The sequence below is a fragment of the Crinia signifera genome, chromosome 6 (assembly GCF_055691185.1).
Source record: "Crinia signifera chromosome 6, ASM5569118v1, whole genome shotgun sequence".
Lineage (NCBI taxonomy): Eukaryota > Metazoa > Chordata > Amphibia > Anura > Myobatrachidae > Crinia > Crinia signifera.
In genome coordinates, this window is record NC_139222.1 from 30,896,405 (window position 1) to 30,915,856 (window position 19,452).

Genomic DNA, 19,452 nt, shown 5'->3' on the forward strand with positions numbered 1-19,452 from the left:
ATTTTTTTCACGATTTATTGAGTAAATTGTACACTATAACATGACAAATCTTCATCTCAGTCTTATTCTTCAACTTCTTACACTCATAACATTCAAACAAATGCATGCAGCGCTCATGCCCATCGACCAAACATTATCTATGAACCAAAAGAGTCTGGGAAACCCTTAAGGCAGAGCAGTGCCTGATATCCAACTGACTAACAGGGTGAGTGCAGTGTACCTACTTTGTATTGATCAATGGGTGCATTGGCCAGGACAAAGATTTCTCAGTGCAACTGGAGGACTGGAGAGACGGATATGGGGAACAAAGTAGAAATGGTACATTAGGTACAGTTTTTATTTGCCGGTACAGACTGTTAAATAAACGGCAAATTATTTTTTATGTGTTCTGTGTGTTTGTGTGTGTTGTACTGTTTTTGTGTGTGTGTTGTAATGTATGTGGTTTTGTGTGTTATATTGTATGTATCTGTCCAATGCGTAAGTGTGTGAGGTGTGCTATGTATATACAGTATGTGTGTGTTGTGTCTTTGTGTATCTGTGCAATGTTTAAATGTGTGTTTTGTGTGTGTTGTACTGTTTTTTGGGTGTGTGTGGTGAATGTGGGTGTGTGTTGTGCTGTTAGAGGTATGTTATGTGTGTGTATCTGTGCAATGTTTAAGTGTGTGTTCTGTGTATTGTACTGTTTTTGGGTGTGTGTTGTAGTGAATGTTGGTGTGTGTTGTACTGTGAGTTGTGTGTTATGTGTGTGTTGTGTTGTGTGTATATCTGCCGAATGTGTAAGTTTGTAAGGTGCGCTACGTATATATGTGTGTGTAGTGTGCTGTGCATATCCTGGCAATGTGTAAGTGTGCTTGTTCTCAGTGGCGTAGCTTGGTTTGGGGCACCTCCCCCCCTCCCCACAGGCCTCCCCACCCCCGCCTTTAATGGGGGGGCGCCCCATCGCCGCAGGCTTACCCCCCCCCCCCATCGCCGCAGGCTTACCTGTCTGCGCATCCCGGCTCCCCTCCTGGCTACAATTAATAATTCTTTGCAGACGGACCACGATAAAATGGCCGACCCCATACCGCAAATAGTTTCAGAGAACTGTCTGCTTTATGGGGCGGCCATTTTATCGTGGTCCGTCTCCATAGAATTGATTGAAGCCAGGAGTTGTGTGTTTGTTGTACTGTTTTTGGGTGTGTGTTGTAGTGTGTATGGATTTGTATTGTACTGCATGCGGTGTGTTTACAGCGATTTCAGCAACTATCTCCCCCGTGTGTACACAGCTTAAGTGTGTGAGGTGCTCTACGTATAAATGTGTGCTATGTGTGCGCATGTGGTGTAGTGTGTGTGTGTGTGTGTGTGTGCGTGTACAATGTGTACATGTGTGTGTGTTATGTGTGGTCTATGTATATCCTCAATTATTTCCTAATGGTTTAAACTTAAAGCCTTCACCATAATGTTAGAATGTGTCTGTCATACTCAATGACAGCAATGAAATCAGGTGTGGAGTTGTTCCTTCGTCCACGGTTTCCCAGATCGTCGATCTTTTCCCCAGACATCAATGAAGGAGAATTAAAACTTGGTGTTTTTTAAAATTCTAAGTGAAATTTCCCAAAAACGGCTTCGAGGTGCACACCACCGGGTCCAGAGGTATCTTGTTGCCAAATTTGGTGTCTCTGAGTGCCACGGTGTGTCCGCAATGCGACGGATACGCACACACACACACACGCACACGCACACAGACTCTTCAACTTATTATATAGATTATTATTATTATTAATAATAATAATAATTTACTAGTAAAAATATAATTTTATTTTGTGTTATTACTATTATTATTATTATTTTATTATTTATTTATTGTATTATTATTGTTAATAATAATAATAAAAATAATAATAATTTACTAGTAAGTGTTTTTATTATTTTATCATTAATTTATTATTAAATTAATATTACTAGTAAAAAAATCGGTACTTGTGTATTATCTGGGCGCCCGATTTTGATTGTATGCCTTAACTTAAGGCATACAATTAGATGCGATGGACCCCGATTTTTTGCGGAAAATCGCATGCAATGCAATGGACGCGATTTTTACATTGGATTCAATGTTAAATGGTTCCTGAGACCCGATTTCGCATTGAGTCCAATGTTAAATGCCCCCCAGACCCCATAATGCCCCTGATGGTTAATTATGTGAAATGCCCCAGCATTGTTAACGCCACGCCGCGATCAACGCCAACCGGAAGCGTGGCAAGCACAGCGGTACGCGTCCTCTGATCTTTTCATATCCCCACTATCCACGTCGGCGTGGAGTTGATTTTATATAGTGTGGCGAGCGCAGCGTGCCACCGAGCCCGAAGCGTAGCGAGCACCGCGAGGGGACGCGACATACGAGACCGAAGCATGGTGAGCGCACACGGATTACTTAACATGTATTCCGCGTCCCCTCACGGGGCTCGCTGCGCTCGCCTCGCTTCGGGCTCGTATGTCGCGTCCCCTCGCGGGGCTCACCATGCTTCGGGCTCGCTGTGCTCACCACACTATATAAAATCATCTCCACGCCAATGTGGATAGTGGGGGTATGAAAAGGTCGGAGGACGCGTACCGCTTCCCCTCGTGGGCTTGCTGCGCTCGCTACGCTTCGGGTTGGTGTTGATCGTGGTGTGGCGTTAACAATGTTGGGGCATTTCACATAATTAACCATCAGGGTGCTTAGACAATTAAAAATGGGGGCTGGGGGGCATTTAGCATCGGACCCATGTAAAATCTGATCTCAGGGATCATTTAACATTGGATCCAATGTAAAAATTGCGTCGATCGCATCGCATGCAATTTGGTTGCATGCGATGCGATCGACCCGATTTTTCCGACACGATGGAAAAATAAGTACCAAAAATCTATAATTTTTATTTCGTTTTTATTATTATTATTAATAATAATAATAATAATAATATAATATTATTGTATTATTATTATTATTTATTTTGTGTATTTATCAAATATTGATGTACTTTGAGACATTCTTGTGATTTAATAGGGAAAAATCGCTAGAGAGTAGAAAAATATTCCAGAATACAAAGTCTAGCCTTGCAGTAGGCACCAGGGACACACCAGTTCCACCACCCAGAAGGTTTAATCCTCTATACTAGTAGGGGTTGTTTAATAGACAGAGCCTTCGCACTGCGCATGCGGAAAGTCTCTCCCGGCGTCCTGTTACCATGGTGACATGGATCTGACGTCGCGGCAGCAGAGTCTCAGCTGCGACTACATCCCCCATGATCCCCCGCGCTGACTGATGCCAGCCTTGGCCGCTGCTGCTACCGCTGCCGTCAGGCCGCTTCTTTGTGCAGCGGTGAGGAAGAGAGCTGGGGGCGCTGCTGGGTGCTATAGGCCGGGAGCAGCTGGCGGCCAGGTAAGGAGGAGGAGGAGTGCAGGTAACCAGGGCATGCACAGGGCTGCAGTTGGAGCAGGCTGTGGTGCACAGTGAAATGCTGTGAGTGTGGCTGGTAACGGTTCAGATTTCCTTGTGCTGGTTTCATAGGTTTGGTATTCTAATTATGTGGCCCAGGCATCCCTGCAGCGCAGTGTGTCGCCTTTATTTAGTGTTACCATGGCGAAACGCAGCAGGCGGAGTCAGTGATTGGTGCAAGGCGAATGCGCAGGTGATACTGCTTGCGTGCCTACTGTGCTTTAGGAATTCACAGTAAGGGTGCAATGCCAAGAGCAAAATAGGAAGTGTATCGCACAAAAGCGCATTCCTGCGGCGCCATGCACATCTTGAGATGCATGCGCCAATGCATGGAAGGAATATGCACCTAAGTAATCATCAGGGTGTACACTTTACTCCTACACAAGGTACGCTTCCTGACAGACCCATATGCACTTCCTTGCAGTCCGCTAAGCCAAAGTCTCCCCATCTTCTGACTCTCTGGATGTAAGACGTTCTTTGTGCAAAATGCATTTGGGTCTACATTGGCGCAAAATCATGCAACATCCATTGCGCAAACTATCGATGGTGCATCAATATGTCGACCATTGTGTAAGCACCTTCAGAATTTCCAGGTTTTCTTCAACTAATGTTTTCCAATATTCATTACATCTATTCATGTAATGCATATGTGTGAGTAGATCAGAGGCAGAACTACTATTGGTTTAGAAGGTGCATTGCATCGGGGCCCCAGAGGACCACTGCTGCTCAAACCAGCAATGAGTTTTATCATGGCCCTCCCGCACACCATTTTGAGCAATGTTGAATGAATGGCCCATTGCAAGGAGCAGGCTGGGCCATTACCTTAGAGAGGAGGCGGGGCTGACCTTGTGATCCAGACTTATAGCTGAGTCCTGCCACCAATCAGCACTGATGATCACAGTCACATGCTTCCTCTAATAAGCAGACAGCTGGACATTTTTTCTGATTCACTTCTGTTTGTGAATTAAAGACCGCTCACAACCAATGTAATTGGCACTGTCAGAGTATGTCTGAGAGGCAGATTTATTAAGCTTGGTGAATAATAAAGTGTCTGGTCTTTAACACCAGCCAATAAGCTCCTACCTGTCATTTTTCAAACCAAGCCTGTAACTTCATAGATCGTAGCTGATTGGCCGGTGATAAAGTACCAGCCACATTATCATTTCACCAAGCTTAATAAATCTGCCCCAGAGTCCCAAACTGAAGAAAACCAAGGAGTGGGGGGTCTGTTACAGATAGAACAGAGTCCACTGTGTTCGTGCCTTCACCAAGGTTATCCGCAAGACATTGTGCTTGTTACTGTCTCTGTCTTCCCCTGTCACCCACTCTATATCTATGTGACATTTTACCTGCCCCTGCCTCACATTGTCGCCCTCTTCCTCTCCCTGTCACTCACTCTTTCTTCCTGTCACACTCTGCTTTCCCACTGCTGTGTTGCATATTGTGAACTGGGGTTGGGGTGGAGAAGGGTCTAAATTATATTTTTTGTACCTGGGCTGACAACCCACAAGTTTTGCTAATGGCTTAGATATAGGGAATGTTTATCTGTGCCTGTTTAAATGTAGTGTCGGTGGTGTAACATTTTACACCCCCTGCCATACATGAATTATCATCTATTTTCCTTACACTATCTATATGCTTGTTGCTAGGGGTTTCTTGCTTGCAGGCACGCAGCATTCCTGGAATCTGACACTTACATGCTACACTCCCGTCTCTAGAGGTCTGTCATCTGTCTCCTCCAAGACGGTAGCCATTTTTGGAGGGCTCTTTTCAGCAAACACTAGGGGACTTCTCTGAGTGGAGAAGATGCTTGCGATACATCGTAGGCAGCTCTTTTTCATACAATGTATAGTATGCTATCCCAGCCAAGCCTACCGGAGGCTTGGCAATTCGATATATCTATAGTGCAGGCAGTAAGATCTTCAGTGTTTGATGCAATGCTCACGGGACCTGATTTTGACACTTTGCATCTGATTTGTCCCTGGAACCGGATGAAAAGAGCCCAAATCACTGTGGAATCGCCCCAGTGCAGGCCTGGCCAACCTGTATCTCTCCAGATGTTTAGGAAACTACACATCCCAGCATGCTTTGCCACAGTTCTAGCATTCCTTACGAGCAAAACTGTGGCAATGCATCCTGGGACCAGTAGATTCAAAACAGCTGGAAAGCCACTTTAGGTCACTGTGCTGGGGAGAAATGAAGGCAACCCGAAATATGCCACAGAGGTGGAGGGATAATCTCTGGGGCCAGCAATATTACGGTCGGGGAGGGCAGAAATAAATAGTTACAAATGATTTTATAAAGCTGAAGGGTTTAAGGGCCAGATGTATCAAGCTTCAGATAGTGATAAAGTGGGACAGGTAGAAGCTTATTGGCTGGTTGTTTATCTCTCTCAATTTTATCACTTTTTGAAGGTTTATCCATCGGGCCCTAAATGATCGTGACAATGCTAATGTCTTCTACATATGGCTCTATGGGACTTTTCTTTATTTTTAATTGTTATTATTGTTGACCTTTCAGCTTAAAGGAAGTCGGCGTAGCCTCCCCACCACAGGGGTCATCTGCCCATCTCTGAAAACGGGGCTTGCGGACGATGGACAAGGAGAAGAAGCACATGACTGAGAGGATATTGACCCTTACCCTGGAGATCGTGTATCTGCTTATAGAAGAGGTGAGTGGTTCTGGGGCAAGCTGAGGAACTGCAATCATAGGGGTATATATTTACTAAAGTGCAGGTTTTTAGAATTGGAGATGTTGTCCATAGCAACAAGCTATTGTCTCCTAGAACTGTCCTGGCCAACCTATAGCTCTCCAGCTGTTGTGAAAGTCTAAGTCCCAGCATGCCTTGCCACAGTTTTGTGTAAAACTGTGGCAAGGCATGCTGGGATGTGTAGTTTCTTAACTACTGGAGAGCCACAGTTAGGCCAGGCCTGTTCTAGAAGGTGCTAGATAAATGTAACACAAAATCTTCACACACACATACACATTGAGACGGGATGCGGTCATTTGGTCGAATGCATTATGGTCGAATGTCATTACATCGAATCCATTAGGTCGAATTGCTAAAAGGTCGACATGATTCTAGGTCGACATGGGAAAAGGTCGAAATGATTCTAGGTCGAAAGGTCATTAGTTCGACAAGGTCATTAGGTCGACAAGGTCATTAGGTCGACATTGTCTAGGTCGACATTCACAAGGTCGACATGGAGTTTTTCACTGTTTTTTGAGCCGACATGTGCTGACAGGCGGTATTTCATGCCCTACCATCCACTAGGGCGTGGTGGGAGAATAAAATAGTGTGCCGAGCGTAGCGAGGCACCGTGCCCGACGCATTGCGAGCGGATGCAGTGCACTTTAAACTGTGTCCATGTCGACTGTGTTGACATTCAGGTAAAAAAACAGTGAAAAACCCCATGTCGACTTTGTGAATGTCGACCTATACAATGTCGACCTAATGACCTGTCGAACTAATGACCTTTCGACCTAGAATCTTTTCGACCTTTTCCCATGTCGACATAGAATCATGTCAACCTTTTAGCAATTCGACCTAATGGATTTGATGTAATGACATTCGACCATAATGCATTCGACCAAACGATCCCAACCCATTGAGACATATGAACAAGATATTCCATTTTGCGTCAAAACATTCATCACCATTCACTGGCAGCAGCTGAGAACCGTAGAAGCTGTTGAGCAACATCCTCTCGTTTTCAATATTTGTTTCTTACCTCCTCTCCTTGTATAGGACTTTGTTATAGTGAAGAAGTCCGGGGAGCATGTTGTGTACAACAGCAGCAGCCAGAGCCCTATCGCGGAGCCTCAGCCAGATTCACTCACACAGGAGACAAAAAGTGACAAGAAGATCCTGGATCTCACTAACAAGATCATCCAGCTGCTGACCGGCGAGGTGACTGCTGGGAATGGGGCATTATACAGTAACACCGGGGGATGTGACTGGAGAGGTGACTGCTGGGAATGGGACATTATACAGTAACACCTGGGGATGTGACCGGAGAGGTGACTGCTGGGAATGGGACATTATACAGTAACACCGGGGGATGTGACTGGAGAGGTGACTGCTGGGAATGGGGCATTATACAGTAACACCAGGGGATGTGACCGGAGAGGTGACTGCTGGGAATGGGGCATTATACAGTAACACCGGGGGATGTGACCGGAGAGGTGACTTCTGGGAATGTGACATTATACAGTAACACCTGGGTATGTGACCGGAGAGGTGACTGCTGGGAATGGGACATTATACAGTAACACCGGGGGATGTGACCGGAGAGGTGACTTCTGGGAATGGGACATTATACAGTAACACCTGGGGATGTGACCGGAGAGGTGACTGCTGGGAATGGGGCATTATACAGTAACACCGGGGGATGTGACCGGAGAGGTGACTGCTGGGAATGGGGCATTATACAGTAACACCGGGGGATGTGACCGGAGAGGTGACTGCTGGGAATGGGGCATTATACAGTAACACCGGGGGATGTGACCGGAGAGGTGACTGCTGGGAATGGGGCATTATACAGTAACACCGGGGGATGTGACAGGAGTGGTGACTGCTGGGAATGGGGCATTATACAGTAACACCGGGGGATGTGACCGGAGAGGTGACTGCTGGGAATGGGGCATTATACAGTAACACCGGGGGATGTGACCGGAGAGGTGACTGCTGGGAATGGGACATCAAACAGTAACACCGGGGATGTGACCGGAGAGGTGACTGCTGGGAATGGGACATTATAGAGTAACATCGGGGGATGTGACCGGAGAGGTGACTGCTGGGAATGGGGCATTATACAGTAACACCGGGGGATGTGACAGGAGTGGTGACTGCTGGGAATGGGGCATTATACAGTAACACCGGGGGATGTGACCGGAGAGGTGACTGCTGGGAATGGGGCATTATACAGTAACACCGGGGGATGTGACCGGAGAGGTGACTGCTGGGAATGGGACATTATACAGTAACACCGGGGGATGTGACTGGAGAGGTGACTGAAGAGAATGGGACATTGTACAGTAACATCGGGGGATGTGACAGGAGTGGTGACTGCTGGGAATGGGGCATTATACAGTAATACCGGGGGATGTGACCGGAGAGGTGACTGCTGGGAATGGGGCATTATACAGTAACACCGGGGGATGTGACTGGAGAGGTGACTGCTGGGAATGGGACATCAAACAGTAACACCGGGGATGTGACCGGAGAGGTGACTGCTGGGAATGGGACATTATAGAGTAACATCGGGTGATGTGACCGGAGAGGTGACTGCTGGGAATGGGGCATTATACAGTAACACCGGGGGATGTGACCGGAGAGGTGACTGCTGGGAATGGGACTTTATACAGTAACACCGGGGGGTGTGACCAGAGAGGTGACTGAAGAGAATGGGACATTGTACAGTAACATCGGGAGATGTAACAGGAGTGGTTACTGCTGGGAATGGGGCATTGTACAGTAACACCGGGGATGGGACCGGAGAGGTGACTGCTGGGAATGGGACATTATACAGTAACACCGGGGGACGTGACCGGGTAGGTGACTGCTGGAAATGGGGCACAGTAACACTGGGGGAGGTATCTGGGGGATTACTGTATCAATGTGTGTGTCAGTTTCCTATACGATGTCAGGATATAACTCCGCACTTTTTCTGCAGGTGTGCAAGTATTTACAATCAAACAAATACCCGGATAATGAGACTGATTTTGGATTACAGCACAAGGATCATGAAAAGCAAGAAATTGGGGATAGTCACCAGCTCCACCCACAGGGTAAGGGTAGGTTTGGATAGTATGTACAGTATTACCACCTCTAATCAACTAATGTTAAAGTGATCTCTCCATCTACAACTAGTACAAGAGTGTAGCTGAAAGACACAATGCAATCTTAGGGTAATATCACCTTCTGACGTCATTGCTGCATAATTGCGTTAGCAGTCATACACTATATTGGGTACTTATGTAGTAACCAGCTATTTGCTTAGTGGGCGATTCTGCGTAAGAAAATCTATGTAATTTCATTTTCCTATGTAATTTATTCACTGCTCTCTGGCCTTGGGCGGTGCGATGAGATTGCATCGCATCGCATGCGATCGCATCGCACCTCCCGCAAAATCACATGCGGGTGCAATGCCATTTAATGTAGTATACACTTGTTTGACATCCAATGGGACTTAGGCACCCCCCCCCCCCACTATCCACGCCACCCCGAAGCATGGCGAGCGGCGGCGGAACGCGTCCTCCTGACATTTTCATACCCCCACTATCCACGTCGGCGTGGAGTTGATTTTATATAGTGTGGCAGTGAGAGCAGCGAGCCACCGAGCCCGAAGCGTGGTGAGCAGACGCAAATTACGTTAGATGTATTCCGCGCTCGGTGGCGTGCTGCGCTCGCCACAATATAAAATCAACTCCACGCCAACGTGGATAGTGGGGGGTATGAAAAGGTTTGGAGGACGCGTTCCGCCGCCGCTCGCCACGCTTCGGGGTGGCGTGGATAGTGGGGGGGTGCCTAAATTCCATTGGATGTCATACAAGTGTATAGTACATTAAATGGCATTGCACCCTATAGAGAGCACTGAATAAATGACATAGGAAAATCGCATCGCATGCGATCGGATCGCATGCAAAAAAAAATCACATGCGCTGCGATTTCACTTCGTTGCCGTACGTATGCAAATTGGGCGCCCGGCTACTACATAAGTACCCTTGGTATAATATTGTTGTATGGAATTGACATTTTGAGATTTAAAATGAAATTATGTTTTCTTCCAACACCGTACCCTAGTGTTCTCTCCTAATGCTGAGAATGCAGTCATTTAAGCTACTGTGACATCAGTGAATCTTACAAAAAAACTGTCATACTTCACCTGTTGTAGAAACTCCTCCCACCCAACATGGCAGCCAGCTTCTGCATAGAAAAAATGTGCATGGCAGACATTTTCAATTTAATTAAAGTAATTGGATACCCCCCAATGACATGGATACAATAAATATGCACACACATGATCACAGGCATCACCTGCAACTGAATTCGCCCCCCAAATGTTTTGAACAGTTAATCTGGGTACAGATGACGCACATGGATTTCTCCTTGTAAAAGTTGTCTTAACTTTTTTTTCCTAGGGATATCTGCTGGTGGAATTGAATCTGCAAAGTCCTCTCCTACTTCTGCGCCTGTGAATGGAGGGAAGGGAATGGTTGCTTCCGGGAGTCCGCAGGAAATATCCTTGAGTCTGTTTCAAGGCGAGACAAGACCAAGTATGACTACAGCCCTTCATGAAGGCGGACACCTGCCAGAAATTGTCATTCATGTCCCTGTAGACCAGGCAGAATATTTATCCATCTGTAACAAAGGTGATGTGGCGTCAGATGATCCAGATCATTTTTCGGGCAACGCCATCTGTAAGCCCATGACACCAACACCAACCACACCTGCCGACTGCAACGAGAGCTCAGGAGAAGATGGAAGAGCTGCACATCCGAAGCAGGGAGAGCCGGAATATACAGCTGTAAAAATTAAAGAGGAACCAATTGAATTTGAGGAAGAGAATCTCGGCATGAACAGTGAGCTCCAATTGGAGGACTCAGCTATTCCGGCAAGGAGCAATCTCCCCGTGCATATAAAGCAGGAACCGCTTTCAACTGAGGAAGGAGGCGGCACAGAAACCAAAACCTCTGCAACCGCTCAGGGGCAGAGTCTATTTGCCCAGCTTAAGGAGGAATCCTGCGCCAATGGAAACTTTATTGACACTGGAACCGGAGTGACAATAGAACGCTTTCACACACAACATACACTCCGCATCAAAGAGGAAGTCTGCGATGATCCGTATAATGGAGAGCACAACCTGCATCCTGGAAGTGAGGGATTTTCGCCCGCCCCATCTTTCCATACTTCGCCCACAGATGGTTTTTACTCTGCCCACTCCAGTACCGCACTACACGAAATCAACCCGGAGAAACCGTTTTTATGTTTGGAATGCGGGAAGTGTTTTAAATATAAAAGTCTCCTCCTCCATCATTCTAAATCCCACCAGAAGAAGCCGATGATATGTGTCGACTGCGGAAAGCGGTATTCCTGTAAGACCGAGTTCGATATACACCAGAGGATTCATACGGGAGAGAAACCGTTTGTGTGCTCCGACTGTGGGAAAGGTTTCAGGCGGAAATCTCACATGTTGCGGCACCAGAGGATTCACGGAGACAAGGAGACCTTCTATTGTCCTGAGTGTACCAAGTGTTTTCACCGCCTGGATGTGCTAAACCAACATCGGAAGACTCACAAGACAAACGTAGCCGTTGCTGACCTTCACGTGCCCGTGGGGCCTTCACAGGAGGAAAACCCATCTACGGCTTATGAGGAGAAGGAGGTGTTTGCGTGTACGGAGTGTGGGAAGTGCTACAACGAACTGTCTCTGCTGGAGAGGCACCAGAGAAGTCACGCAGGAGACAAGCCTTTCTCCTGTACCGAGTGTGGGAAATCGTTCCGGTTTGAGGCCCTTTTGGAGTTGCACTGGGGCAGTCACATTGAAACCATTTCCTGTCCCGAATGCGGGGAGAGCTTCGCAAGCCAGAGCCTCCTAAGCCACCACTTGAAGATCCACGCAGGGGAGAGCGAATGCATCTGCTCGGAGTGCGGGAAGGAATTCCCCAGCCGGTCGCAGCTCGTTGACCACTACCGAACTCACACGGGAGAAAAGCCGTACGTGTGTCCAGAGTGCGGCAAACACTTCCGCAGGAAAGCCCACGTCGTCCGCCATCGAAAGACCCACACGGGCGACAAGCCCTTCTCTTGCTTTGAGTGCGGCAAATGCTTTGAGAACGAGGAGTTCCTCAGTCGGCATTCCAAGCTTCACAAAAGGAGGAGGCCGCACATATGTCCCGAATGTGGGAAGACCTACACCAAGAACTCCCACCTGGCCAGGCATCAGAGGACACACATCCGAGAAACCACTTACACTTGCTTTGAGTGCGGGGAATACTTTCAGTACCCGGCCCTTTTGAGTCAGCATATGAAAACCCACAACGAGAAACTGGCGTACGAGTGTTCCGAGTGCGGGAAGATCTGCGACTCGGATGCGTCTCTCGCCAAGCACGAAAAGATGCACGCCAAAGAGAAGTCGTTCATATGCGTAGAGTGTGGCAAAAGCTTTAATTTCTACTCGCACTTCATGAGACATCAGACCTCGCACTCTGGAGAAAAACCCTTTGGGTGCTCAGAGTGCGGGAAGCGGTTCACTCGGGAATCACATCTTGCCAGACATCGGAGACTCCACAACAGTGAATAAACTACAATGCTGGCAGACACAGAGAACAAATAACAATCGTTGTTGCATCTATCGCCAGGACTGGTTACACTTATTTTATACCTTTTACTTTAAAAAAAGAAAAAAAACATATTTTGCTCTTAAAACCGTTGACATTGTTGGGTATATTTACTGGAGGCCGATTTTTGGTTTATTTTTTTTATCCATAATAACCACTGCTGGTCCCCGCTGCGGTCGCAGGACCGGTGCACGCGCAGTGTCGTTATTGGTACTGCACAAGCGCTGGCCCTCAGCTTCTATGGGCTGCTTCGTCAGCTGCCCATAGAAGCTAAATACCGGTCCCGGCGCCTGTATACTGCAGATGAAAGGCACCGGGGCTGGCGCTTGCGGCCAAATTCTATGGGCTGCAGATGAAGCAGCCCATAGAGGCATACTTGAGGGAGGGAACATCTCCAAATGGGACTGCCTTGGGTGACTGGCAGGTCATACTGCCAATAGAAGTCACTGCCAGTCATAGTGATGACAGCGCAGTATCGCAGACTGCATCTGGCTCCACTTAGGAGAGTACAGTGGCATATTTTACCTGGTGGGCCTGCAGTCCTGCAGCCCATACGTAAAAAAAAAAACACCACTGATTTTTATAATTCTAAAAATCAACCAAATTGGACCTTTTAGTAAATATTCCCTTAAGTGTCATATTTTTTTAGCCTAAAGAAGTTATTTATCAAAGCTTGGAGAGAAGCGAAAAGAGATAAAATAACCAGTGTCTAGCTCACATTTTACAGGCTGTATTTTAAGAATAACAGGATCTGATTGGTTGGTTCTTTATCTCTCTCTCCAAGCTTTGCTAAATATCCATCCAAAACTTTATTGTTCTTCACAATGTTAGCACGTATCTTCTTTTCGAGTGACCGCACCACTCTGGCTAAGGGACTGGGGTAACGCAGTTGTAAGTGCTGCTCAGGACAAGCATGCCTCTCACTAAACTTCAAAGTAGATCTAGGACACTTTGAGTCCTGTTGGAGAAAGAGCGCTACATAAATACAATTATTAATGACAGGACATATAAATAAATCTCAATAAGTGACCCAATGTTAGATAATACATGGCAATACAATGTTAACTGACCCGAAGTGGTATACAGTAGCACATGCAGTGTTTCAGTAATTTATTATTATAATGTATAATATTAAAACAGGATAGTGTACCTGGCCCAATACAAAAATATAGCATTCATCATATTAGCAGTCCATATAGGATTCCAAATCCTTTAAAGCCTTAGGGCCTGTTACTATGGTCACAAATGGGTCATATGTATACCGGCGTTCCAGGATGTGGAAAAATAAAGGGCGTTTGGACAAGGGATATGGATTCCAGTGGGACAGGCATTTGTAGAAGCTTTAGTAAATGTACCCCAACAAAATAGGACACAGTAAACCATCTTGTAAACTATGATCTCTTTGGTGTCAAAATTAAGGGGCACATGAGCCTGGGGCTGAAAATATTCAAGGGACTATACTTAGAAGGGGAGGAGGTGTGACCAGTACTGCGTGGGTGTGGCCAGACACATGTGGGCGTGTACACAGCGTAGACTATCCGCTCCGCTGACACTCGAAGGGGGGTATTCAATCCCGGGAGATATTTCTGATCCTCGAAAATATCTGCCGATTTTGTGTAGAATAGATCAAATTCACTATCGTTCTATTCAATGTTCTTTTCTGTTTCGGGAACATTCAAAAAGTTGGAATAGACGTAAATCCATGACACGGAAATGGTTCGCAAACGTAGCGACCGTTTCCAGAATGCAGGTTAAGCTTTCCAAAGAGCCAAATCTGCAGCAGTGAGTTTTCATCCAGGATTGAATAGGTCCTGGCCAATATCTCAGAGTATTACATAAAATGTGGAATTCTTTTTTGGGGGGAGAAAACAAGAAATACAATTTATAACCACTATTTATGGCCACACCTGTAGCCCTGTATTTTATCTATCCCTGCATCTATTAAAGAGAGCCCATTAAGTCCAAGAGTTTCAACCAGTATAAGCAATTACTGAGGTCACTGAGCTCATTAGTGGCCACTGGTGGTAGAAATGCAAAATACAGCTCCCATGCAGAACTCGATAGCAGCCACTAGTGGTGGTGGTAGTGTATAAACAGCAAATCAAGGAACTGACAGCTAATAGAATTCAAACGGAATGCTAATGATAATTATACACATACTGATTCGTAGACCTTGCACTTACCCACTTTTGTCCTTAGGGGACAGCAGTCCTGATTATTATGCTTGGCACTTACACCTACCCCACGCTAGGTGCAGTAGATCTGCATTCGGTGGCCAGAATGCAAACGTATAACTCAGGTACTATTGTACAGTGTGAATTACTTCCTGATCGCGGGAGTCTGGATAGTGTGGCATGTGCAACGCGTTTTGTTGTGGTTTTGAGTGACTTCTTCAGGGGTCTGCTAAACTGTATGAGGCGCCAATCACGTTACTAGGACCCAAAGTCATCATATTGAATCAGACAACACACACTTGTATCATTAATAATAGATAGGTCCAATGAAGAAGTCCAAGCTCAGGCGACTGTAATTTGTTGGAGATAAAGATAATATTTTGTTCATATTTTCTTAAGTTATGCTTCTGAAATCTGCCCTTCTTGAGCCATGCGTACAAGTATGTTTGTGTATCTCTGTACCTTTTAATCGCTACACCTTATGTTTATAGCTTTCGTTGTTTTTGATGGACAAAACCATGCTCCACTGCAGATGGAACAGGTGCAGTGAGAGAGATCAGGGGGAGTTATTTTGTTTCTGTGCAGGGTAAATAATGGATGCTGTATTCTTACACTGCAATTTAGATTATAAACACCTCACCCAGATTTAACTCTCTGCACCTGTTACATCTGCCCCACCTGCAGTGCAGCAGTGCAAAAATCTAAGCCTTGCTAATACAGTCAGGCCTGTAGTTTGGGGACTTTTGTACAGATGGCCGCAGTCTAATTCCACATTTCCTCTAAGACTCTGACCCACCCGCTGGGTTTTAAATCCGAACACTGACCTGCACTGGTACCTAAGGTATAACCTTGTATAGTTCCAACCAGTCACTATTGTACATATGGATTTCATGTTCCTTTTGCTTCCCTGATCTTCCTGCATTTTCTGGTGTGTATAGAACAGGAAAAACATAAAAGTGCTGTGCGCTGAAATGTAGTCCTATGTACAGAGTAGAAAAATCTACATCTACAATGATTCTCTTCATCCCTGCGCCCAATAACGGTTTCCTATCGCACAAATACGGCCCGTCTGAGCTGATCTGAGAGCAGCCAACCGTATTTTTCTATACATTACTTCTATGCATTGCAGAGACAGCGGAACAACACTCACAGTGTAATCGTCTTGCTGGGCTGTGACTTTACTGTATTGGTTTTATATACTGTATGTACAAAGTCGCAACACAAGTTGGTGTGAGAATGCACCGCGGCACTTATTACACAGTCGCACACAATATATACAAATGTCGCACACATGACACTGATCAGTGTAATCTAGCGGTGTAGTTTTGTCGCTCCTAGTTTTATTTATATGACCCAGAAAGACACTGTGCACTGCCTGGGCACCTGGCACACCGACGGAGGCTGTTGGCACGAGTGAAACCGTACTGTATATAAGGACACATGCGTATGGACTATTTTTTGTGTTCACTGACAAAATCTACCTATGCGCGCTTCGCCCAGCTGCCCGGGGCTAGATCCAGACAGCTGGATTATGCCAAAGTGACATTATTGGTTCTCTGCTTCCTGAGCCCAGGGGAATGGCAGTCGGCATGCGTCGACAAGCAAGGCTATGTGACTGTGTCTGCATATAATGTACAGCCTGGCAATGCAATACTATAATGTATCCCACAAGGAGATAACCGTTTGTTAAACACATACAAGGTACACAAGTCATTATATAGAGCAATCTTTTTCGCAAACCAATCCGCTTCTCTTTAAAGCAGGCATGTCCAATCCGCGGGCCTCCAGCTGTTTTGCAAAACTGCACATCCCAGCATGCCTTGCCATAGTTTTAGCATTCCCTAATAGCAAAACTGTGGCAAGGCATGATGGGACTTGTAGTTTCACAACAGCTGGAGGGCTGCAGGTTGGACTTGCCTGTTTTAAAATATGTTAGGTGTTGTTATACTCTGGGGAAACCTTGGTTATGCTAAATGTGTGAACGTAACGTAAGATCATGGGGGGCAGAAACTGTTCAAATGCAACACATTGGGGGGGTATAAAACAAGGCTCCCCGTGTTCTGTGTTGTCCATTTTGAGTTTATATGACTTTGTATTTAGCACTATGGTCTTTTTATAATGCAGCACTAGTAGCAAATGTTTTTGTTACAGTGTTGGCTTGTAGATGCGTATAGTTGTTTTGTTACAGCCTTGATATTGTGTATTACCCTGATATTAAAAAAGTACAACTGTGCGTCCTGCTGTGTTGTTTGTCATGTGAAGCTCGTTTGCAATTAAACATGAGCTTAAACCATCGGGATAAGGTCGTTAGGTTGACATGACTGAAGGTCAACATGGGTTAGGTGGACACAAGTATAAGGCCGACATGGGGGTTTTTCACTTTTTGGGGGGGGGCGATGTGGCTCGCCCAGCTGAGGGGCCATAAGAACACATTTTTTGGACAAAAAATAAGGCTACAATCAGACAAAAATTGAGGTAGACTCCTGTGTTTTTTTCCACCTGAAATTTTTTGGGGGGTAATTCCTGAAAGGATTTAAAGAGTAGTGGAGAAAGAGAGAAAGTACAGCCAATCAAATAATTACAGGAGCTGATTGGTTCATGTATTTCAGTCCAAGTGCCATCATTTTGGGGAGAACGTGTTTGCAGGAAGCGACAAAGATCTTTGTGTCCTCAGTGCCATCGTTGACCAGTTCTGGACCACGCACTGGAGCTTTGGCTTACACCTCCTGCTGGATTTCAGTTGTGACCAGTTCCCCATTTTGGCCATAATAGCACAGCACTAGGCACCAGAGATGGAAGGGTGGTCATGGCTTTGGCCTGGGAGGAAGAACGGTCTCTGTTCGCCCAGGTATTTTCAGGGAGGGTCTGTGGCGTCCGCTCTGGCATCAAGCAGTCTGTTTCTATCACACAGGCAAGTTCTGGGTTATGCACAGACAGGGAAAATCATTCCATGTTGAGTGCGTTGTGATTGGATTAGTGTAAACCTTAAGGCCGCACTAATCACACAGGTCAGTGAAGAGTCAGAGGTTCGAGACAAGAGGGCCGATTCAGCCCCGTTCGTAACAGGCCGAATTAGGCCCCGTACCCAATGGTCATGGTTTGCGAACACCCAGCGTTTTATGGGCGTGCTCATAACAAGACTGGGGCATTCCCCTGCACACGTAGGTGTGTCGATGCCTGCTTAGTTCAGTCCCGGTGTGACCCTGCATGTGCGGTCTGTTCACACTGCAACAGCAAACCGGCAATATTACATCATCAGGGGGCATGGGGGCACGTCATCAGGAGCGGGGGAGGAGGAAGCGCTTAGAGCTGGTGCTGCTCCAAGCTCTGCCTCCTCCATAGGGTCCCTGTTTATCCCATTCACACTGCACGGCAACGAACCAATAAGAACCCTTCTTTTTTACCGGTTCGTATTGCCGTGTTGCTACCCGTTTGCGGCACCCAGTAACCCCTTTCACATCGCACTAATTATCAGGTCGGACTGACAAGAAACCGGCTTGTACCCGGTAATTAGGTGTGATGAGAAAGGGGTATAACTAACACACCACACTTCCTGCCAGAGTATCAGGGGACAGTTGCTCCTCACACAGAAGTTCCAAACTATGGCCCTCCAGCTGTGGTGAAGCTACAATTCCCACCATGTCTTGCCACAATTCTGCTATTGGAGACTGCTAAAACTATGGCAAGGCATGCTGGGATGTGTAGTTTCACAACAGCTGGAGGGCCACACTTTGGACATGCCTGGTCTAAAAGGTAACCAGTCACCCAAAATGGGGTTTTGTTTCAAAATCTTCCAATTTTTGGGAAGATCTTTTCTATTTTTTTTGGTGACCGTTATTAAATTGAGAAATATATTTTTCATCCATTTCTTTAGGGGGTTTGTCTAATAGGAGATCATTCCTTTCTATATTGTCCAGTCTATTTTTTTGCTGTTTTTTTATATTGGTCTGAAGAGCCTCTTACTATGAATCTATCGGATACCTCAGATATCTGTTCTTCACAGGTTTTATGGTCTGTGCAGTTCATTTTTAATCTGGAAAACAGACCGAAAGGTATTGCACTCAGCCAGTTAGAGTGATCCTGGCTGCTTGTGTCAATAAAATTATTTGAGTCCGTTTCCTTTCTTTAGGTCTTCGTTTTTTAAAAGGCCATTTTCCACATAAATATTCAAGTCCAGAAAAGATGTAGTCACTGGGCTGGTGGATAAACTCAATTAAATAGAAAAGGAATTGTTATTAGGCAAATCACAGGAAATCTCGCTTCCGCGCCATATAAACATGATGTCGTCTATGAAGCGATGCCAGGACACCAGGTTTGCAGTCAGCTTGCCATCATGCCAAATGTGCAGTTCTTCCGAGTAAGACATAAATTGGCATAGCTGGGGGCAAACCTGGTGCCCATTGCAGTGCCAATGCATTGCAAATAGACCGACCCTTCATGATAGAACAAATTGTTGGAGAAAATGAAAGCTATGCTTTCCAA

General features: G+C 46.0%; 1 protein-coding gene across 2 annotated transcripts; it reads left to right on the forward strand.

Moving 5' to 3' along the window:
- The first annotated feature begins 3,245 nt into the window (after positions 1 to 3,245).
- LOC146007476 (uncharacterized) lies at positions 3,246 to 17,203 on the forward strand. Of its 2 annotated transcripts, none has more exons than XM_083145860.1 (5): positions 3,246 to 3,478; positions 5,975 to 6,125; positions 7,203 to 7,364; positions 9,130 to 9,244; positions 10,598 to 17,203. In XM_083145860.1, the coding sequence occupies exons 2-5, from the start codon at positions 6,048 to 6,050 to the stop codon at positions 12,757 to 12,759; spliced, it is 2,517 nt and encodes an 838-aa protein (XP_083001986.1). In that variant the 5' UTR covers positions 3,246 to 3,478; positions 5,975 to 6,047; the 3' UTR covers positions 12,760 to 17,203. The 2 variants fall into 2 exon arrangements, with proteins under 2 accessions (XP_083001986.1, XP_083001985.1); XM_083145859.1 differs by having other exon boundaries at positions 3,246 to 3,397.
- The last annotated feature ends 2,249 nt before the right edge of the window (positions 17,204 to 19,452 follow it).